The 24544-nt window shown below is 41.2% G+C and overlaps 1 protein-coding gene across 2 annotated transcripts in view; it reads left to right on the top strand.

Moving 5' to 3' along the window:
• Window positions 1-24403, top strand: part of smtnl (smoothelin, like) — a 32564-nt gene extending 8161 nt beyond the window's left edge. For both annotated transcript variants that reach the window (XM_056375157.1, XM_056375156.1), the window contains exons 3-10: window positions 14269-14350; window positions 15766-16020; window positions 16102-16164; window positions 16249-16309; window positions 16400-16546; window positions 16647-16770; window positions 18830-18981; window positions 23608-24403. In XM_056375157.1, the coding sequence (XP_056231132.1) occupies window positions 14269-14350; window positions 15766-16020; window positions 16102-16164; window positions 16249-16309; window positions 16400-16546; window positions 16647-16770; window positions 18830-18981; window positions 23608-23734 (1011 nt within the window). In that variant the 3' untranslated portion in view covers window positions 23735-24403. The remainder of the gene's footprint in view (window positions 1-14268; window positions 14351-15765; window positions 16021-16101; window positions 16165-16248; window positions 16310-16399; window positions 16547-16646; window positions 16771-18829; window positions 18982-23607) is intronic.
• The last annotated feature ends 141 nt before the right edge of the window (window positions 24404-24544 follow it).

Genomic DNA, 24544 nt, shown 5'->3' with positions numbered 1-24544 from the left:
GTGTTTTAGTTTAGTCACAGTCTGAGAACAGGCTGATGGATAGATTGCACATTCAGAGCACTTAGATGTACCGATCCCAGTCCAAACTGAATTACACTGAGATTACTGGCTGCTGGTGCACGTTCCCATGCACAGATCACTGCTATGGAAAAGGTGAAAACACGGATGTGTGTTTGCTGTACTGTCACCGATGACATTCATGCTCTACATACACTCTATATGTATATACACTCACATTTCTGCATTTTGTCATGTGATTTCATTAATAGAATATAATGTGATATCATTGTGTGCATTGTGGGTATGCTTCCTATTAACTTCCTATTACAGTAATTACATCTAAATTACATCAGTGTGATCTGCTCGGACTCACTGCGTTAAACTTCATGCTTGATGCAGATGGTGAACAGGAGTCCTGCCTTAAATACCAGATATCACTCCGCCACTGCAACGCAAACACAAATAATATGTGTTGATCAAAACACAAGCATCCTCCACTGAATCTGTGTTTACATTTTTTATTCACTGTATTCTACGCCATTACTGTATCTCTGCTGTTTCCTTCATTATGACGGAGAGCAGGAGTCATGGTGAGCAGAGCTGTTCTTATAAATGTATGTGAACTGAAAAACATGATAAGACTGACCCTTTTTTTTCCAGTTCACTATGAAAAACAGATCTTATGTGTTATCTTCATAATCCTGATGTGTAGTTACATGTTTTGAGGACACATGTCTGTTTAATCTTGGAGCCTACAGACATACTGTAGCTGCTGTTGGCACGACGTGGCCCCTCAGAGAGGATGTGGAAATCCTGCTTTAAGGCACAAATTTAAGCAAGCAGCAACACTGAAGTTAATTAGTGAAGAAAGGCAGAAATGGCAGAAATGAACTCTTTTAGATTTCTTAACAAGAACAAGGTAAAAGAGAAAAGTTGAGTGCGATCAGAGTCGAAGTAGTAGCGGCTGTTTTATATACTGAGTCAGAGTTAATGGAAAATAGATGAGCAGCAACAATGATTCTGCTGTGAAAACTAATTATGAAGATTAAATCAACAATATCAAAAATAAAACAAATAATGTGGAGGTGGAGGGAGCTGCAGCAGCAGACTGTTGGCATGAAAGTACTGTGTCAGCAGAGTAATAGTCAGGTTGTAATGGCAGAGCTGTGCACTTGCATGAACATGCTCTAGATGGAAAGTATTCAAACAATTATATTATGCAGAAATATTGTGTCGCATCATGTTGAGGAGTAGAAATGTTTTATTGCCTGTTTTTTATTATTTTCAACTTAATTTGCTTATTTGAAACTTTCACACTGTCAAAAAAGAGAAGAGGCGGTGATCACGTTCACTTTTGCAAATGAAGGGAACAGTAAAAGAGCGTGTGTGAGTCTGTGTGGAAGCTCAGCTGAACACAGGGTTACAGTGTAGTGTAATGTTGTGTAGTGTTGTTTATCTCCATGACAAAGACAGTTGACATTTACACGCTGTCTGCGGAGACTCCCCGAGCTGAGCCAACTCTGACTGACTCTGATAACTGAGACGCACAGCTTCTGCTCTCTGTGTCCAAATCCTACCACAACCATCCATCCATCCATGTACACCTCTTTGCCTCTGTGACCCCTTCCCCACCCTTCTACCCCTCCCCCAATCTGCCCCAAAGAGCTCTGCTGCATTTTAAAGCTGGATTCCTGGCACTAAACCCCCTCCACTCCCCTTTTTGTGGCTATTAATACATATGAGTGAGACAGAAAACAGAGTTCAAGTATGTTTTTGTGATGAAACACACACTCAAGTTAACACATATGATATTACATAAACAATATCTGTACAAAACTGGCTTTTAAATCATAACTTTCTGATGAAAATCAAGTTTTTAAACTGTTAACATCCACATGATGTTTTTTTAAATACTACAAACATAATATGAGTGAAATAATCAGTCAACAACATGACTGAGTGTTTCCACCTTGAACTGCAGTGAACCAATGACAATGACGGCCAGGGTTTCATACGTCACAAACCTAAGGAACCAATCCTGTCAACTTGTGGGGACAGGGGGCGGGGCTAAATAAACCTGAAACCTCGTCAGTACAGAGAGAAAGAGAGTTAGTATTAGCACAACCGCTAACACTGTGTCAGTTACAAGCTAACAAACAACATGAACAAATAAAAGATGCTAACTGCGCTAACGGTTCTGATACATCTGCTATAGTCGCCGATTTTGGTCACAACAGAGTCTGGGTCTGAGTTTCTCTGATGTTTCCTCCTCTAACCATCTTGATACTCTCTGCTCCTTCACCTGTCTACCTAGCAGTTGTGGGCAGGGCACAAGGCCTGGTCCGGATTTCTTGATGGGGAAGTAAGAGTAGATGAGCTTCAGACCCAGTTTTACATTTTTCTTTTCACTTTTTATGTGGGAAATCCATGTTAAACTAAATATGAATCATAGCAGAGGATTTTTACAGAACACATCTGGAGAGGAACTGAGTGGTTTGTAATGTAAACTACTTATAGGAGCTATTTTGAATGCTGGTTTGGCGAAATGTTGTTAGTATGAAGTGAAATAGGTTTGGACTGATATAGAAGAAAAGAATAATTGTGAAAAGAGAGCACAGCTGAGAGAGCAAGCTTGTGTGTGTGTGTGTGTGTGTGTGTGTGTGTGTGTGTGTGTGTGCGTGTGCGTACACATGCTGGGGGTTTAACAGAGGTATGCGGCCACTCCCTGGCTACCCCTGGTGCTCTTAATGACTTCCAGACAATAGGCCGTGTTCCCGTCATCATCTCTGTGGAAACAGGTTAATAACTGACTGGCTGGTGGCGCAGCTCACCCTCCTCACCCTCTGGAACCAGTAAGCCGTACTGGAAGTCAACTTTTAGCAACGTCAGCTCAATCCCCCTGGGAAATACTTCTCAAAAATTTCATTTAGCTGCGTTTAGTTCCAGTGTTTTTGGAATAATGCCCAGAATGCACTTTAAGGAAAATCGGTTTTTAGAGGTTGTGTGACACTGTGGTGGGGTCACGGGTGAGAGAGCAGGGGTTCCTGAAGTTTTCAGGGTTTTGCCAGACATTAAGTCTCTCACCGCAGGAGGAGGGTGACCCAGATATAACTGCTACCTTGGGCATTTTGGAGGCTCGGGAGAAGCAGAAGCGTGACCTGGAGTTAATTTATCTGCCTGTCAATCACTGTGAGGATGAAATTCAAAATGTAAACTCTGCAGAGGTTTGGTGATGGAGTGTCAGAGGTGAGCAGAAGGGCAGTGGAGTATTCCCACATAGCATATTTTCACAAGGATGAAACGATGAAAATACATGAAAAATATGTGAATAAATTCTATACAAAAGATATGTAGACTTACGATTACTACTCTAGATTCTGTATATATAAAAAGGAGCTAAAGCTTGGCCTCCCCCTCTGCAAAACTGAGAATCTAAAATCTCAGGGTGATGAGATCTTCTGGCGGTGTGGTTTTTATGTGGGTGTTTCTGTGTCTTGTTGCAGGCAGAGCGGCCTCAGGGCCAAGGATAAACACGATACAGGCCATGACGTGGGCAGACTGGTTAGTCAGTGTGATGGAGATGGTGATAATAGTGATGTTTTGTCCAGCTGACGTCTGGTAATTCATGAGATCAGGACTCAGATTCTGCAGGATTTCAGTCCAGCCAACAACAGCAGCTCAGAGGGCGGCTCTGCCTCCCTGGCTGAAGTTGTGTTGATTAAAGATGTTTGGTTGGACTTAAAGGTCCCGCACAGTCTAAAGGTCTCTGTCCATGTGTAGTGTGATTATAGATCAGGTCTAGGTTGAAAGTATCAAAGCCTCAGTCCACAGAGAAATGCACACAGCCTGTATTCAGAAACTGAGCCTTAAAAGGAACCGTCAGGTCTTCCTGTAACTTTGTGATGTCACAACAAAGCAGTCATTGCCCACAGCCACGCCCCAAGCCCACCAGGACCTACCATCCAACCTTGCAGGAATTAGTTTCTCTAAATGTTTTTACCTGAATTCTGCTATATTTTTTTATTGGATCACTTAGAAAACAGTCAGCACTGCACCAACCTGTTGTTACTAGAGCTCCAGAGAAAAACCTGAGAGAGGAGATGTAAAACTACACTGAGATGGTTTTTGGTTCTTAAAACCATAAATATATCTTCTCAACACTTCAGATAAAACACAGAAGAAGAGGAAAATGAGGGACCTTAAAGTTTTGGCATGAAGCTGGGTAGCGCTGGGTAACACTGGGTGGTTGGTGCCTGGTTCCAACCTCTAACCTCAAATTATCACTTTCCCCTCCAGCTACTAATGAGACTGGGACCAGTTTGGAGTCTGTTAGGTTCTTCCATTATAAGTATTGGCGTGGGTGGCTGTGGCTCAGGAAGTGGAGCGGGTCGTCCAATAACCAGAAGGTCGGTGATTTGATCCCCGGCTCCTCCGGTCCGCATGTTTCCTTGGGCAAGATACTGAACCCCAAATTGCCCCTGATGGCTTTTTCATCAGTCTATGAGTGGGTGAATGTGGCATGTATTGTAAAGCACTTTAAGTGGTAAATAAGACTAGAAAAGCACTGTATAAGTCCATTCACCATATTACTAGACTATCATTCATTTCGTACCAATTCATCCTGTTAAAGGTCACAGGGGACTGTAATCTATCTCACCATTCTTTGAGAGGCAGCTATATCCTCGACAAATCAGTCATCAAAGATATCCCCCATAGACAATAAGTGTATTATTGGTTAATGCCACTTAATTAATTGGGCCACACAGATGGAACCAGACATTTCTTTCAATAAGATGCCAATTGTCATGGGATTAACCAATCCTGATCCAGATGAACAAACCTATCACCTGACATCAATATTAAATCTGCCAGACCTCAGAAAGATTACGTTCCATAGCACCTTCAAACAATATCTGCACATGGCAACGACACTGTTAGCATCAGGGAAAGATAACTGTAACTTAACTGTAACTAAAAGTTGGACTCACTACTTACCCCTCCACCACCCTGATCCCCACCCCCCACTCTGAATAGGCATTGAATGTAATTTATGAGGTGCAGCTTCGTATATTGCCCTGAGATGACGAGTGGCTCTGTCACCTGTTTCTCACACCACCTCACTTCAGTCAGCTGTTTGTCAGAAATGGGAGTTAAGATAGCGCTGATAGAGACTGTCTCTTTACCTGACCTCTTTGCTGCCAGAAGGTCAGCATGTCAGACACCCCCACAACATCCTGCCCTCCTCTGCCTCACTGCCAGGAATAGAGGTAAGAGATGAGGACGGAGGAAGGGAGGCAGACGGGGAAGACAGGGGAGTCAGTTGCTCTCTATTGTTGCCATATGTTGGAGCTCGACATTACAGAGGAGGGAGGACAAGAGTGAAAAATGATCTCCACCCCCCCATAATGAGCAGAACCTATTTCTCATCGATAGCTGGTCTGGAAGAAACTACAGTTCTTCTTTTACATCTTGAACAGTGACTTAACCAACAGCAGACAAGTAAAGGATGATGGGAGCAGCTGAGAAAACTCCCCAAATAAGGAAATATATCAAGTGTTATATTTTATCTGTGCTATGCATTAACAAAAACTGAATATATATTTATATTTTAGTTTGCCAAAAATTCACTGGCTAAAAAAGAAATGGCAGTATGTTATCCTGCATGACATTAGTTATGGTTATGGGCTTAGAGAAGTTGAGCTCCCTCACAGATCTCAAATATGAGATTTGAGCAGGTGCAGCAAATGAAATCCACTGTATTTAAAGATTCTGTAAACGATCCTCACTGCCACCAGGTGTCGCACTAGACCACCACCAACTGAGACCAAAACAAATGCATCGTCAACCACAACCGACCCCTCCCCTCCCCCGTTTTCCGTCAGCAAGGTGCTACGGAGCACAGTAAGATCGTCAACTAAACACACAACAAAAAGCACAACTGAATAAAATTACCCTGTGCACACTAGAGCCAACTAAAAACAATCCAGCCACAAATATTAGCCCTTGCTAGCATTGCCGTGATATGCTACAGACAGCTAGCTATAGTAACATTTGCCAAACACATTCATTGTATCGGCAACAGCAAGTCAGCTAACGTTATCATGTCTATTGTAGCCGTCACTTATGAAAACAGGCATTTAACATTGTGTCGTTAATCATACGTTGAGGAGAAGAAAAGGTAGTTATTTGTCCAGCTGGACCCTTTAGCAGCTCGTAGGGTTCTCCTCTCGGTAAAGCCAGACCAGTGTTGGCTCCATGGTCAGACTTGGAAAGAAATTCAGCCTTGGACTTATCTGCTCGAATTGAATAAATGACACTGACGGAGCCGGTAAAAACTTTATGGATGTTTTGACGGTCCACCGGCTGACCAGGATCTGAGCCAGTCCGTCTGTGCTCTGATTTCATCTCTTTCTTTGTCGGAGTCCTTTTTAGCCAAAAATGTGGTTTCTTGAGTACAGGAAATTCTGGAAGGTCACATTACTACACTATATCTTTGCATAGTTGTTTGCTGCTATTTTATTGTTTATAATCTTGTTTACAGAACCTTTAACCAGGTTGCCTGAAACACAAACATGATGCGTCATTTTCTGTAGCAGATTTCTGAAACATGTTCAGCAATTCTCATGTAAAAAATCATGAGTATCAATGTTGAAAGGCCCAGTGTTTCCAGGATCCCAAACAGAACATTAAGTTTCTATATATTTTTTGCAAAACTGACCATTCTTGGACCCAAGGACAGTGTCCAAAATAGAACGTCTCCATCCTCTTTGTAAATTTCATATCAGTTTGTTTGGACCAAAAGAGACAGAATGACTGACCGACATCACCGTCCATTGTCTCTGCCTCCAGTGGAGTAAAACCTGGTCTGTATCTCTCACCATAGCCAGAGAGTATAATGCTTTTTTTGAAATTATAACAACAGGTTGTCTCAGACCTCAAAAGCATGAATTAACCCTTTTATTGTAAGCTGCAGTCAGCACATGTGAAATCATAGCTTGTCACCAGCCAAGACTGTAACTGACATTCAGGCATACTGTGTTTAAGAAGAAAACTTTTCCCTGTTCAACTGCTCTCACCTGCAATTAGGTTTTTATATATTCTCAGTTCAAAGGCTGCGCATATTTTTCCACCCTCTGCCCAAAGTGGTGTTCCCTGCGATTTCTCTAGCGGCAAAATTGCAGTCTGCGTGAACGTACAGTGTTTGAAGAACAGGTGGTTTGAGTGTGTCTTTCTTCCTCCGAGAGGATTTTCCTCTAAAGACTCCACAGAGGAAATTACAGAGCAAGAGTCCTCTGTCACTAACTGAGGCGACCTCTGATCACTTTATAGTAGCTGCGTGTGCATGAGAGCATGCTTCATATGTTACATTTGCACATACAATATACTGTTGGTTATTTTGTGTTCTGTAAAATGCAAAGTCATTGACTGGACACTGGTAGTTTATAAGCTTTGTAAATATTCATATTTGTTTTACTAGCCATGATATTGGCTTCACTGTGAAATCCTGTGTGTCTTGATGGCTCTCTGTGTTAGTGCATTTGTTTTTGCAAATTGCAAATGAGTGCTAAAGTTAGGCACCCATAATGGTCAGTGTATCTTTGTGTAACACACACACTGGAAATTATTGGAGGGCTGCCAGCCTGCCTCCATTGTTCTGGTTCTCCACCAGCCAAAGGCCTGAGGAAGCTCAAATGTCACTAACAGAAAGAGACAGAGACAGAGAGAGAGAGAGAGAGAGATAGAGAGAGATAGAGAGAAAGAGAGAGAGGTGCAAACAGAGGCAGAAGGATGGTCACACCCGTTGAATCTTCATAATAAATGAATAAAAGTAATGTCTATTGTATGGAAAAACTACATCCACACAACTACTTTTTAGTTTAGTACATTTACACGTGGTGCCAACAATACTCTGGAGTTCGAGACTTTTGGAAAACACTGCTGGATCCATTTTAGTTTGAAAACTCTGCGGCTCTTGTAGTCTGTACGGGCAGAAACGACGACCATTCGAGACGATGACCCAGACACCCACAGTCGATCCCTGACTGGGTCTTATCAGCCTCGGCTATAAGACGTGAAAGCAACATGGATAAGGAATTACAAGCGTTACTGACCTTGTTGTTTTTGTTAGCAGCTGTTGCTCAGTTAAATTCTGTCATTTAACGCTGCAACTGTCTTTGCTGTTCCTTGTTCGTTGTATTTTTTGCAACTAATCTAGTTTAAAAAACTGAATTTCGTTGTAGGAACTACAATGACAATAAACTTCCTTAAGCCTTAATTAAATGCAAAGTGGACAATCTGCTTCCTGTTTACATCGACATTCGAGACATCGAGATTGTTTTTGTTTTAAAATGAAAAAATATTGGTGTGGACGTGGTCTCAGAGAAAAGGCAGGAAGTGAAGGTGGCTGCAGAACAGCATTGTCAGACATAACAGGGATGCAAAAGATTTGACACCAAATATAAATCATGATGTGATGATCTGTACGTTAAATATGAAGCTAGAGTCAGGTGATGCGCAGCTTGGCGTAAACACTGATTTAACTCCCTCCGTTTAAAACTGCACTTCAATTTCATTGTCATTGTTTAATATATCATATCTAATGTGTTGGACACAACAAAGCTCAGCTTCTTTTTCTGAGAGTTTCCCAGTAGTGTTCATCAAACACTCACCCCCCCGCAGCAGCCGACCCGCCCCATCCCCACCTCTTCCTCACCCCTGCAAAGTCTTTATTAAAGTGTCAGTGATGAAGATGCTTCTGACAGCTAAACAAAAACCCCCTGACCAAACACAGGAGGTGCCGCTCACCCAGCACCCTCATACCTCCAGCTGTTTGAACACACAGGTTTCCCGGGTCACGTTGTCCCACATTACCAGACAATATTGTGGCATCTGCAAATATTCTGGTTGAAGTTTCATTTGCATCACAAACTTCCACTGAGTTAACAGTGGAAGGGAGACCGTAACAGTCCGCAGCGTCAGTATAGAAACAGTTCTGTCTTATTAGTTTCAGGCTAATATATTAGTAATGTATCGGGGCAAACGTGAACGTGTGTAATATTAAATATAAATGTTGTGCCTCTGTAAGTTTGAAGCTAACTCTTGAAAGTATACAAGACAATATCGAACAATACAATAGCAATACACGTTGGCAACCCCAGGTTTCATTGACTCATCTCCGAGAGCGAATACACATGAGCTCTCTGATTGGTCTGGTTTCGTCGGTAACCCTCTAGAGCTGAAAGACATCTTCTTACTGAGTCGTGGGACCTGCCATTACTTCTAAATCCAGATGTAAAGTTATCCAACAGCTGTTTAGGTTAAGCTTTGATTTGTCTTTCCCTGGCGGTGAGGAGTGTTTTCTCACCAATGGACCTGCTGCCAGAATTGTATTCGGGCAATGAAGGTGAATCTGCAGGGACTCAGTGGGGATGGGACATTTGTCCAAGGACACAGGAAGTGTTGTAAAAACTCCTTCTTTTCCTTCTTCTTCATCTTTATCTTCCTCCTCTTCCTCCCACTGTGTCTCTGCTCCCATCTGAAGACTGAACCATATTTTCTGCTCAGATTCACTAATTTCATCCAGACATTTTATTGTTGAAACATGATGTAGTGACACGCTCGAAGGAAGAAAAGAAAGCTTTAGGCTGATTACATTTCTGTCACTCTATTATGAGGCTGTTATGGGAGAGAGACTTTGCATGTGAGTGTGTGTGACAGCTGCTAATAGTGAACCAGACTAAGCAACTGGTCCAACCCCCTCTCAGCTTCAGCGTCTGTCTGATTTACTTTGTAGAAGTCGACCATAAATGTAAACTCACGTCCTGTATGTCCGTCCATGGCTCCTCACAGCTCAGCTCGGTTTATTTTAGTGTCATCGTGACATGATGGTTCCCACTTTTAGCCACTTATCAGTCGGGAGCAAACACTCTAACGCACACGTGTATGCCAATAAAGCCAAACGTGACTTGTGGTGTGGTACAGAGTCTGGGTTTGTGAAGGTGCCACCAGCTGATAGGCTGAGGTGGTGATCTGTTTAAATTTGATCCCTAATTTACAAGGATACAGGGTTTCATCCAGACCTGGACTCTTAGCACACGTCCAGTTTTTAGGTCTGATGTCAAGTATCAATCCAAGAGTCTTTATGTATGCTGGCAGTACTGTGAGAAAGCTCAAAGAATAAAATACTCAAAAAACAGTGACACTTGTCGCTAAAAAAGCAGGAAGTAAAATGGGATATTTTCTCAATATCTCTGCAATGCTACTGATGCTAATGCTAATTTTGTTTTATATGGAAAACTAAAGACGAGCTTTTCTTTACAATCTTGGAATCATAAAGATGTTTAGGACCAGTTCTCTCAGACTGATGGAGATGGAAGTTACTATGAGCACTGAGTCACTTTAGAGCAGCTGTATATTTACACAGGTTTTCGATGGTTCAGACTTACAGCTACTCAATGTATAAATATTTACTGTGTAGCTGTAAGCAGCAGTATTGACCTATGGGAGAACATTGCACCTGGTAGCTTCCTGGCTATGATATAATGCCAATCAATGCGGATGTGGTCTTTATCAGTGGGTCCTGTTCACCTTTAGTAACAAAGGAGGGAATGATGTTTTCTTTCCCTCTCACTCTCACGATGAAACAATCTCAAATTCACACATTTGGCACAAAACAAACAGGAAGAAAAAGGATGAATCGATAAAGCACGAATGAAGAAATACAATATTTGAACTTTGGTCAAGGCGAGGAAGCAGCTCGAGGTCCGACATCACTTCACAGTAGCTGTGTAGCCGATATCTTGATTTAAAAACAATATATCAGTACATCGAGTGCAGAGTAAATCCGGCAGATATCATTTCATGCTTATGTGCCTGCTCATGTGGTTTTTGAGCCAAAGTGTGTGTTCATGCGTGCACAAATGCGATGGGTGTATCATGTTCTGAGGTCCCTTGTCAGTGATGTGCCACGGTAAGAGTGCACCGGTTTGTTCTGCCAGAAAATAAGACCTCGAGATACCAGAGAGTTTACAGGAGCCTGAGCAGCTCCGCGATCATGTTTCCCCCTCTGACCCACAGTGGACGCCTGATGATCTGAGTGCATCAGTCAGGGGAGCTCCCCTCCCCACAGCCAGGCCTTCTGCAATTTGTCCCCCCCCCCCCATCCTGCTGGATAGCCAGCTGTTTCCACCTCGCTACACCGTCCCTCCGTGCCATTTCTCATCATGCGATATACAACTGCTCCCCTCTGCCTCCCTCACCTTTTCACACATAGTGATATTTTCTCCAGAAGTCCACACTTTTTCCTTATTCTGCTCCAGGTGTCAGCGCCCCTTTTATGAAATGACAACCCCCCAAATCCCCGACCATTCACAACCACACACACACACACACCCCAGCAGCATTCCTATATGGTGACCTCAGGCACACACACACACACACACACACACACACACACACACACACATTTACACACTCCCAGCCATTTCCTCAAGTGAGCACAGCATGCTATCTACCAGCAAAGAGCAGCATATTGTTCTTCGAGTGTGTGGGTCTATCTGTGTGTGTGTCATACAGATACAGTCATAGTTTTAGTTTCTGCCCAGCAGGAACAAAACCGAGGTCTTAGTTTCGTTAGTTCTTGTTTTATTCGTCCATCTGTGAAATTTTGTGCCTCCGATCCAAAACAATTAATGTAAATGAAAAAGTATTTGTGCTGCTCATGGCGTTAAAATATTAGATTCAATAATTAACGGCTACATCTCTTTTCTGTCCCTGTGACTATAAATAATCCACACAACACACTGCCAACTGTTTTCATTGGGAAAGTGGATCCAGTGTGGATTATCAAAGGAAACCAGGACTTTGTTTGTGGAAAGAAATGTTCATATTGTTGTTGCTGTTCTTAAATAAAAAATTCATGTACCTCCTTTGTAGTGGGTTGGAGGCAAAAATCTCTGAGATACATGTCTCAAATAAAACCAAAACTATCTGCATGACTGATTACTACTAAAAGGAAGTGATGAAATGTTTTTGTTTTTAAATTGGGTGAATCACCCACATTCATGATGTGACACTAAAACACTGTGATTCATGCCAAATCATTTCATTATGTGCAGAGTAGCAGTTTGGTTCACCCAGCTAATAGTTGCTAAAAGTGATATTTGGGGTTATTTGTCGTGGGGTTGTGGGAGGTGATTATCTATAGTCAGCGTGTTACCTGCAGTAGATTCAGATCAGCGTGCTCAGGAGCTGAGTGAAGAGCTGCTGTGGATGGAGCCATCCGCAAAAACTTGTTTAGCTACTTTTAAAAAAATACAGAAGAAAAAGCTAATATCAGTTTAAGTGTACACTTTATAGTGAAATTTTTCACCACTTTATCTTGATGTTAAACAGCCCTTTCCTACCGTATTCCTACGCACAAGGGCAACTGCAGCACGCACTGTATCTCCATCCACCACAACCTCGTCCTGTCGAGGACTTTGCCGCTCTTTATACTACGTCACCGCACTTTTCCCTCCGCTCCACTCATAAATACTACAGCCACTAGATGTCTCCAAGCAACAAAACGTAAGCATGGGTCATAATAACCCATAGGACAGTCTCTTTAAAACAGATGTAATCTACATTCTTACATGATCAATAGATAAAATAACTGTGTAATCTAAAGGGGGTCGTTTGTAGTGACACACACACAGTAAATTATTATTTTATTATTATTTTTTACCACTTTAGCACCTTTAAGCTTGTTGTTTTGGTTTTGCTTTGTTTGCCTACTGAGCATGAAACAGGACACTGCATAACTAACTAGCTTGTGAATCGCGCAGCATTTAGCAGCTTCAGGTTTTCCGTGTAATCACATTCACGTTAATTTTGTGCTTTTAAACCAGATGCTGCAGTTTTGCTTCCAAACACGCTGAATTTATCTAAACACAGACTCTGTGCATCAGATGCATCAGTGGTGAAATAATGTTCTCAGTCAAACACGGCACAGGAATCAGCCCCGTCTATTTAGTTCCACTGTGACAGCCAAGTCTGAAACACAACCAGCTGTTCGTTTGTAATTTGTTTCCAAAGAGCGGAGGATCTCCTACATGGCCGCCTGGGGCTGCGTGACGGCTCCTGAAAACCTGTTTGAGGGTCTGTTAGACCGACACAGATAAAACGTGACATGTGACCTTGATAAAACGTGCGCAGCTATCAGCGCTGCACTGTTGACCTGAGCTGTGTTGTTCTATGACTATCGACACACTAAAGCTCCATCTATATGTCCGACAGGGCTGCATGGAAAGTGACAGCTTGACCCACAACCTATGAGGGTCAGCGGCACCACACGGTCAAGAGTTTGAGATAGAAGTATCTGCTGGGGAATGGTGATTAGCTGTTTCCATGTGGCTGATTGTGTTTGGAGAGAGGAAGGAGAGCCTCTGCTGAGGATCTGCGCTGATCACAGAGACGGGAAATAGACAGGGTCACATAGACACTGAACTTCAGATGCTGATGATGTTTGACATTATAACCTGATCTCAGTCATTCTAGCAGTCACGCCGCCAGATCACCGGACAGATTTTGGCAGCTCTCCCATCACAGAGCACATCAGCGACAGCAGTGACTGATTTAAAACAAAGACGTCCCGGCTCTTATCGCACGAGGGGGAGATAGACACACAGAACAGAACGCCCTGGTTCCTCTCACACCTACAATACGTCTCTGAAGTCTGTGCCGTCAAATGTCCGACTTTGAAGTGCGTTGACTCGTGCCGTGCCGATTTGTTGGTTTGTTTTGTTTTGTATTAAGTCGTGTCATAAAAGCCCATATGTTGGAAGAAAAGCCTAAAACCTGAAAAGAGTGAAATGGTCCAACAATGACTCAATAAGCAGCGGACATCTGGATTTCTTTTTTTGTTCAAACCAGAGGAACATGATTCCCTGATCTTTCTCTTTGATCCAAACACAACATTTTAGTGCTTCAACATCTCAACACAAAATTAAAGTAGAGTTTTTACTCCCCTGTGGCAAAACAAACACTAAGGGTAATCAATACAACCGAACAATACCACAACGATTCATTCAGCAGGTAAATCTCTGGCTTCCAAAGCTTGTTTTCCAGCTCGTTCTGCCTCCTTCCAGCCCTCCTACCGATCTCCAGTGAAGGTCAAACATGACTTCATGCTCCTTTTAAAAGCAATGAAGGCTGTTAGTGTGTTGTTCTTAACCATGACTGTGTGTGTGTGTGTGTGTGTGTGTGTGTGTGTGTGTGTGTGTGTTTCAGAGCATTGAGCGAGAGGAGCCAATAGAGGTGGATCCCGCCCCAACACATGCTGGGCAGGAGAACGGGCATGCTGCTGCAACAGGTAACCGCATTATAACTGTCAGGGTTGTTTGAAGCCTCAAAAAGTTTTTCTCTTAAAGGGGCAGTCCACTGATTTCACACTTTAAGATCAGTTCACTCACAGGGAGTCCTGTGAGAACAGTTGTATATTGTCTTCTGTGGCTCTGGAAGAGATTTGTCAGGTCCTGTTGATGTCATCAGGGATCATGGGTAAGTTTGGTTAGCCTGGGCTCAGAGACTGTAAATCTTGAACTGAAAGCCTGGGTTACAAACTTAAGGTCTGGATTTTGGGAGACTTATATTAGACTCTCAGACAGGGAGGGTCTAACAAAAACATGCTGTTGAGTTGGAATAAGGGAAATGTAGGATCCACTGTTCTTGGAGCTTGATGCATATTAGTGATTAAATGTCTGATTTTCCCAGCCTCTTTTCAGTTCAGTCAGTTCCCTGTTCTTTTTTAATTTGTGTTTTGTGAGTCCATCTTTACAGACAGTCACAGTATTAAATCACTGGAGAAAGGTATTAAATATATTTTGTGAAGTATTTAAAGGTCCCATATTGTATAAACTGATATTTCCATGTGTAGTTTGATTATAGATCAGGTCTAGGTTCTATATTAATACTGTGAAAGTATCAAAGTCCACAGAGAAATGCACACAGCCTGTATTCAGAAACTGAGCCTTAAAACCAGCCGTCAGGACTTCCTGTAACTTTGTGATGTCACAACAAAGCAGTCACCGCTCTCAGCCACGCCCCAAGCACCTGGACCCACCATCCAACGTTGCAGGATTTGGTTTCTCTGAATGTTTTTTACCTGAAATCTGCTATATTTTTATTGGATCACTCAGAAAACAGTCAGCCAATCAGACGAGATCCTCCTCTCTTCTGATTGGCTCACCGACCCGAGTTCCAGAGAGAAGCCTTGAGAGAGGAGATGTAAAACTACACTGAGATGGTTTTTACTTCTTAAAACCACAAATATATCTTCTTATGGATCAACTATTCAAATAAAACACAGGAAGTGTAAAATATGGAGCCTAAAGCTTCTTTTTAGGCTCTCTTAAATCTTACGTTACTCACTATAAGGTTCGCATGGTTAATGTGTTAGCAAACAGTTGCCTATTAGTACAAATCCAACAAGTAGGGAGCGAAACTATCATTGGTTTGTAGTAGCGTTATTGTTCACCTTGTAAGTGTAAATCCCATATTCACTCTCTACCTTTTGCTCTGTTTTGGTCTCCACCAACCTGAAAACATCTACCTGCTGCTGCTGGAAGTGACTGGGTCTAATGAGAGTAGAGTTCGTGGGACGACAAACCAAAACACTGAACTATAAATAGCTAAAACGCTTCAGACAGGGAAACTGTACAGTTGGCCATGACCCCTTTCCAAGAACTTCCATTAATGTGATCATTGTAAATCTTTGTATCCAACTAGAACACTCAATGTTGGTGCACGGTAAGATCTCTCCACCCAACGACTTCCCACACGAGCACACAGCCCCTGTCGCCATGCGGATGCCCCACCTCCCCATCACCGCTACGACCAAGACAGCGGACATTAAGAGCTCTCCGGACTCCCCCAGCAGTCCCATTGGTTCTCGGACCTCTATTGTCTCTGAGGCCTCACCTCCTCAATCACTCACTACCATCAACCAGCCCCAACCGATAGAGGAGTCTCCGATTCAATCAGGTAGCTAACCGTTTGTCTAGCGAACATGAATGCAGCATGATTAAGTTCTTAAATGACAGTTTCCTTTGTCTTTGTTGTTAGTATCTTCTGTGAAGACATGGACCCCAACACCTATCAGAGCTCTGGGATCCCCCCGCCTTCAGGGTGAGCCCTGCTCTCAGACACATATCCTGATATCCTGTTTGAATCTACAACATTATGATTTACTATGATATTTGTCTTTTCCAGAAAAGGCTAATTCAGCCCCGAGCAAGTCTGTGACCTACTCAGGGCTGCAGCACCATGACAGGTGAGCGTCAACTGACAGAGGAAGGACATCTTTTCAGGACAGGTCAGATAAATTTTGTTAGTCTTACCCCTCTGTGCTCCCGTCCTGCAGAGATGGTGATACAAACAATGGCAAGTCCTTTGGGCAGATAGGAGAGAGGAGGAGGGAACTGGTGAGGTCACAGACTCTGCCTCGTAACATTGGAGCTCAGGCTCGTCGCTCTATCTTTGAGAGACTGGACTCTGAAGCAAGTAACAGGTAAATGCAATTTAATGTTGCATTTGGGTAACAATGGAAACAATGGTAAATACAAGTCTGATAAATCTTTGTTGCCGCCTTTCCAACTGCTCCTGTGCAGCTGTCCCAAACCAGTGGACTCCAAACCCAAACTGAAGCGGTCTCAGAGTTTTGGGGTGTCCAGCGCCAGCAGCATCAAACAGATCCTTCTTGAGTGGTGCCGTTCAAAGACCATAGGCTACCAGGTATCTTTCAGACACAACTCTGATAATGTGTTTGTGTCATTACATTACATTACATATATTTTAAGGTTAGGATAGTATAAATCTATACAGATCCATATTTTATAACATTTAGTTCATATATTACGTCCAGATAAATTCAAAGCTTTAACTACAAATTGCATAACCATTACGCCACTGCACCATTTTTCAGAACAGATCATAGTTGATTACCTTTGTGCCAGTTCATTCATGTGTCTTCATTTCACAATAGCATGAAAATTAACTGGCACAGACTTGCTTGAGAAAGGTAACCCAGCGTGTCTGCTTCCATTGTTGTCAAAGTCGTGTTATTGTCAAATGGTAATGTAGTGGAAAGCTGATGGTGTGTTCATGTCCTGTGTGGAAGATTGAAGCTCAGCACTACAGCAGCAGCAGCAGCAGCCATGTTAATGCAATAAGATGATAAATCCATGTTATCCTTTTCAAGATGTCTTCCAGCTGTTAGCCCTGTCGGTTTGACTTTCTGGCAGGTTTTCAACTGCAGTGTCACACCATAATAATGTTACTCTGACAAAAATAGATAAGTACGGGATTTAAAGAGACGTTAATGATTATACTGATGGACGACCAAATCTTTACAAGTAGATTTTATATATTTATATTATTTTATAGTATAGAAATGATTAAGTAGCTATTTTGTAGATATTGATTGATTTATTTAAAGATTTTTTTTTTTTTTTAAATACACTTATTTGCTGTGTTTCTGAGAGTTACATAAGAAGATCTCACATCTGTTAATTAAGGAACTGGGGCTGTTTCTAGCCTAGCTTAGCATAAAGACCAGAAGCAGAGGGAAACAACTAGCCTGGCTCCTGTCAAAGTTAAAAATTATTTCTATCAGCATCTCTAAAGCTCAATTATTATCACATTATATCTCATTTGTTACAATCATACACAAAAAGTGATGGAAACCTCATTGTGACACGTGGTTGTTGTTCAAGAAAGCAAATAACTACCTGTGAAACCACAAACTGTTGTTTTTACATTTCTCTTTCTATAAAAGTTAAGAGGTAAATGTCAGTTTTTGAATTTACCGTTCAGTCCTTCGGACAGAGCTGGGCTAGGTATTTCCACCTACTTCTAGACACTATGCTAAGCTAAGCTAATTGCCTCCTGGCTCCAGCTATGCACTTATTGTGCAGCCATGAGACTGGTATCAATCTTCTTGTCAAACGCTCAGAAAAAAAGTTTTACAAAAATTGCATTGATAGACATTGTTTAATATTTCAGTATATGTGCCATAGTTAGCCAAAGTAGGAGAAACATTTAAAAAAAGAGCAGTAATGAAATTTTTACACAATTTGTTTTAAATGGGCTAAAAGATGCAAAATTTCCAGCACAGAAAGTGCATGAAATGAGAGATACATTTCATCTGTTTTAAATTAGCATAGCTCCTGTCTTTCTTATAGCTTTAACCCGTCAGCACAGTGCTAATGTGTTAATTATCTACCTCTCAACCATAGAGCTGTGTGGAAGTGAGTGTCCTTGTGATTTCAGGTGTGTATATATGTGAGGGTTTTGGGGATGAGGGAGTTTAGGTCATGGGTGAGTACACCGACACATCGCTGCACTCTGGTACTGTTTTCTTCACGGCCCCCTGTGCCAGCTGCTCCATGTGGATCTGATTACAGTCATAGCCAACAGACTCTTATTAACTGGGAGCAAACATTCTCACACACACGACAGAGAGAGGTTCATCCAGTGACTTGACATGTTGCATTTCATTCAAGGACAAACTCCAAACTAATAAAGAATAGCCTTGAAATGACATGATTTCAAAAGCATGTCACAGACCAAAAAGCAGGAGAGCAGAGGAAAGTCTGTTTTATCCATCATAATTATGGGCTAGACAGTAAATGGGGAGATGGCTTTATGAAGCTCCAGCAAGCTGCCAGTCAGTTTTACAAGTCATGTTCTTCTACCTACTTCTGTCTGCACACAGAGGTCTGAAATGACAGTAACACACATGCACACTCTTGCCACATCATCACCGAAATCTTTTTCCTTTGTTTCTCCGTAGAACATCGACATCCAGAACTTCTCGTCCAGTTGGAGTGACGGGATGGCGTTTTGTGCTCTCGTCCACTCCTTCTTCCCCACCGAGTTCGACTACACCGCCCTGTCGCCCGGCAACCGTAAACACAACTTCGAGCTAGCCTTTGGAACCGCAGAGTGAGTGGCGGCAATATCACAATTTATGTTAATGCTGTTTCTGTCAGGTTTATTGATATGATGCAGTTTTAGCCACAACAATATCATTTGGACAATCACGGCCCCCAGAGGATGGATCCTAGTGACTCTGGTGAAAACAAAAATGTTATATCGATATTTTTGTTTTGTTGTGAAATATATCAGCAACTATTGAATAGAATGCTATTAAACTGCATGAAGTGGATTAATTTGATTAACTTCTAATCCTATGGAATCATCATAACAGTTTTTTATTGATCACCTGCAAAACTAATGACGTTCCCATCAGCCTCAGTTGTACATTGTTTTTAGTGCTAATTCATACCTGGGAGTTTCCCGTATTTCACGATGATCTCCCGGCGGCGTCCCATTTTGTTGTTTCTCCTGGGAAACTCCAGTAATTTTCACGGCCCTCAACCTTTATTATAAATAATCAACTTTTTTTTCCAGTACAGCGCAGGCGCGTGGTTCAATGAATTGAAGTCTTACAATCCCTACAGTACCATGCTTGTTTATTGTCTACAGTCTGTAGACGATGATGATGAATCAAATTCAATTACACCAGTTGATGAAGCATGTACTACACAACAACTTTTGTAGTCACAGGCTCACCAACAAAGAATTCAAGAGCAACTGCCGGAACATCAGACCCACACACACACAAACAACAACAGCAGACCATCATTTCCACCAAAATACAGACCCACAAAACGCTGTAGCAGAACCAAAAACACCATCAACCTAGCAAAGAGCTGGGCAGATGTGTTGTCACCATACAGCATCTAGGCCTGTGCCTGACTAACATTAAAGGCATAGACCACAATACTCTAAATATTCCACATTATCTCATTCAACATTACATATAGTGTCCTGTACTGGTCCCAATACCAAAATGAATGGAAAACATAGGACTCTATTTGCTCAAAAGCCTAAGCTGGAGTGAATCCTATCTTTTACATTAATTCAGAAGTGAGAAACACATGAATTCTATGGAAAAGTGGAATATGGGTTTATTTATTTATTTATAAAACAGTTTTTTGTGTGGTCTATGCCTCTAAGGAGTAGGTAGGGTGATGTTTCAGTCCGTAAAGTAGCATAACACAAACTCTATCAAATCAGTCTTACCTTAAAAAATTGACCACAGAGGTTTGGGTTGACCCTCCTGGGCTTTCTTCCCGCACACCCATGATGATAACAAACAATGACCAGCTTTCACCCAGGATGTCAGAAGTGGAGTAGGGTCAAAGATCTCCAAAGGTGGTCCATTGATGTCCACAGAAAGAAGAGAGGACAGACTCATTGTGCGGAGCATGTTGCGAGATTTCCTGTCCGTGTCCTTAACTGCTGAAAATCCCATCTCACAAACAGGGTCACCAGATAAATCTGAGGGTTCGTCAGATGATTAATTAGAGAGGGAAGAAGAAAAAACAAAGTTCTGGTTCACAAATCTGTTTTCAGTTTTCAGACTTGTTCTCTAATCTTTGATTTTTTTTTTTTCAAATATATCATTCATTTAGATCATTTCAACATTTATGGAAATGAAAACCATGTGAGAAGTTTAGAGGGAAAAAAAAAATCACTATTTGGTGGACTGTTAACAACCCAACCCTGATTAAACACTGCTTTTTGTAAGATGTAAGAAGCCAAAAAGTTGAAATGTACTTAATTACTTTCCACCACTGCTAATGCAATTACTAAGCATCCATCACACATGTAGTTTAATATTGTTCAATTACCAAACCAGATAAAACTCCCAAATTCCTGAGTGAAAACAAAGAGGGTGTTTCTTAAAAAAGTACTAACTAATACTAACTAAGCCACCACAGCCAAACAAAAGACTATTAACATAAATAATAAACTCTATATTGATGTCAAAACGTATCTGTACCATAACTAATCCCCCACTGTCTCACTGCTCATGACTGAGCACCAGTGTTAGCTAACATTAGACATTGGTAATGAAATGACAAGCTAACATTGGAAATGAATGGGCTCTATCAGCTAGCTAACATTAGTTAGCTAAACTGTAACTTAAGGTTAAAGTTAGAAACAAGATGATATCAGCATTCATATGTAGATACTTCAATCTGTGTTTAAGATAGTTAAGTGTCTTAAACCAACGGGATAGTTTGTTACTGCCACTTACATTTACCATCACTGTCGCACGGGGGCAGAGTCACGCAGCGCGAACCACTGACAAGAGTAAGGAACGTAAACAAGACTTTACGTCAGGGTCAGGAAATGGTACGGTCCACTTTAGGGGTGTCTGAAATCGTATCACAAAATTCCTCCAAGCATGAATATCGGAACATATTGTAATAGTTATAATTACAGGTTATAAAAATATATAGATATTGCAACCCCCCTCCCCGGACTGTTGTTTTTACGACCCTTTGGGGGTCCATCTCTTAATCGGGGGGTCAATCCCCTCGTAATTCGGACCCTGATTTCAACCCATCTGTTACCACAACCTGGCAACTCACAACCTGATTCAGGTAGTGTGTGCAGCTGTTCTTAATTGATCATTGTTAAATTAACAAGTTTAACAAAACTGAATAATTTTATGTTCATGTGACATTTATCTAATGATAAATTAGATATATTAGGCTGATATTGGCTGTTTTCTGAACGTTGTGTTGATACAGGCACCTGTCATATGATGCAGAGCTGAAGCATCAAGTCAATCAGTAGAAGATTAATCAGTAACCGCTTGGATAATCAACTAATTAAGTAATTTTCAAGCCAAAACACCAAATGTTTTCTGGTTCTAGCTTCTCAAATGTGAGGATTTGCTGCTTTTCTCAGTTTTATATAATAATAAATAATAATAAACCCCACAAAAATCTCCCATATTTTGAAATCTTAACATTGACTGTTATGTTAATTAGCAAATGTTAGCATGCTAACAGGCTAAATTAAGTTGGTGAAATACACCATATGTTTTTGAGAGTGAGGCAAGAAGAGATACCAATATGGAGCTGTGTGTTTGTGCACAGTTAAAAAACGAGATACAACATGTTCATTTGTGCGCTTTATAAGTGTCGGTATATATATTTTTGAACTACAAAGAGGCAGCCCCCTGCTTCCTGTTTTTATGCTAATAGGCTAACCACTTCACAACTCCAGCTGGAAGCAGAACATGTTATTTTTCCTTGTTGGTTTTTTGTACACATTCAACAAATGAGATGGTTCTTGTTAATTAGCAAGCTTTAGATGTGCTGGTAGGCGGATGTTTTAAATTTGTGGACAGAGCTAGGCTAGCTGTTTCCTGTCTTAAAGTACATTAATTGCCTGCTGTTTGTAGCTTCATGTTTAACACACAGACATGAGTGTGGTATTAATCTTTTCATCTAACTCTCAGTAAGAAGGTGAATACGTTTATTTTCCCTATTTAAAAATGTCAAACTACTCCTTTAACTTCTCACTGCTCTCATTACGCAACAGGACAAACACCCATTAGTTAACTGGGAGTCAGTCGTGGTTTCTGAAATTTGCTGAATCAGCCTCAAAGGATTTATGGGCCTTGACTGCATCAACAATGAAAGTTTTTACTTTATTGTGGCTGAATGTTTATTAATTTGTTTTCTTTTATGCTTTGATTTTTATTGTCCTCTGTGAAGTTGCTGTTTTACTCGAGACAACACCATGCACACATTTTATATGGCGATAGTCCTGCCTGTCCTGTCTGCTTCGCCATGCCTTTTTCTTCTGTGTGTTTGGTGAAAGATGTGCATTCCTTTTGCCTGACTGCACAGCTTCACGGAGCGCGGCTTATTGTTTCCTCAGCCAGATACTGCACCTACAGACCACATGCTATAGATCAGACATTATACAGGCACACTGCATGGACGTGAACATGCTGTATGCCAGGGCTTAAAGATACCACTTGATTTATGAATGTGTTATTCTTTTAACACTGCTGTAGAATTAAGCTGGTTTGACTGAAAAACAATATTCACTTGGTCACAGAATCAATCCTTCGTATACAGTGGCAGCTTTAGGTTTGACCTCTTAACGAGATCACAGAGCAGAGACTTATAGGACAATAAATATACATGAATTATTACAAATAGTCTCCTTCTTTAACTCCTCAAAACATGTTTGTTAGAATGTAAAGGAAAAATTTGTATTTTCGTCAGAACTATCCAAGACACAATGTTAGACTCAATCAGTCAATCAATCAACAGAAATTCTGATAATCAACTAATTAAGTCATTTTTCAAGACAAAATACCAAATATTCTCTGGTTTCACCTTCTCAAATGTGAGAATGTGCTGCTTTTCTCTGTTTTATATCATTGTGAACTGAATATCTTTGCATTTTGAAAGGAAAAACAGCATCTTCAACTTTAGGAAACTGTGATTTCCTGACATTTGCTGATATTTTATAGATCAATCAATAGGCCAAACAACCTTAAACCGAATCAGCTGAAACATTTTGATCCATTCCACACAAATATGCATTCTGTTGTATATAATGTATTCTGTTTCATCGTCCATAAATGCTCTTTTTTTCAGCTTAACAACAATGAAATTATGACTTTTCAAAATTTTCCATGCAGATTGAAGCTTTCCCTCCTGACTTGTGTTTCTCTGTCTGTGTCTCCAGAGTGAAGGCGGGCTGTGATCGGCTGATCGAGGTGGACGACATGATGATCATGGGTCGTAAACCAGACCCAATGTGTGTTTTCACCTACGTCCAGTCCCTCTACAACCACCTGCGCAAGTTTGAGTGAAGCTCAAACATCTGGGATTGAAGATTTTCTCCTTTCAGACTCAGACTTTTTCAGCCCCCTCTTTGCTGTGTTCAGCAGGTTCTTCATTGTCTGCACCCAACTCTGAGCTGAAAGGAGATTCAGAGCTGGCTTGGTAGTGCTTTGAAAAGACTTTGCTGCCCCCTGGTGGTGGATTAGTGAACATTCCTGCAGATGCTGCAGGTGACGTGCTCACAGCTCGGACATTGTTGGGGAGAACACTGTGTATGTGTGTGCACCCATGTTGTTTAACACTAATGACACACAAATGTCAGGGCTGGTTTGTCAACAGTAGTTTTTTATTTTTATTTTATTTGTGTGTGTTTGTAGTTGCGATGTATTGGACAAAGAGTTGAAATGTTGCTGTGTCTTTTATTATCACCACAAGATTAGAGTCAATATTAGACTTTAACATTGCACCAGGATGGATGTATGATTCACAAATGTCACTGAAGAAATATAATTGTTTGATTGACACTCGGTTTTTGAATTGTCTCATCATTAGGAAAAACACACAAAAAATGCAGGAAAAAAATGATGATGAGCTGATTGCTGAGTGATATTTACACCCACATGCTTTAATATTGTGTTACTGAAATGAGGATGAGGTATGGGAATGAGATCAATAAACTGTGCTGTTTGACACCTAAATGTAGAGATTGTGTTTCTTACAGAGGATCAAACGGGAGAAAAAAGAAAAGTATTGTAATGTAATGTAACATCACAAAACAAGAAGAAGAGGAAAAAATAAAATAAATAAACTTTAACATGATTCAGGACGAACAGGTTCAT

Source organism: Seriola aureovittata, chromosome 4 (assembly GCF_021018895.1).
Source record: "Seriola aureovittata isolate HTS-2021-v1 ecotype China chromosome 4, ASM2101889v1, whole genome shotgun sequence".
In the NCBI taxonomy this organism is placed as follows: domain Eukaryota; kingdom Metazoa; phylum Chordata; class Actinopteri; order Carangiformes; family Carangidae; genus Seriola; species Seriola aureovittata.
Note: the sequence above shows the minus strand (reverse complement) of the source record. Positions and strands in the feature narration are given on the sequence as shown.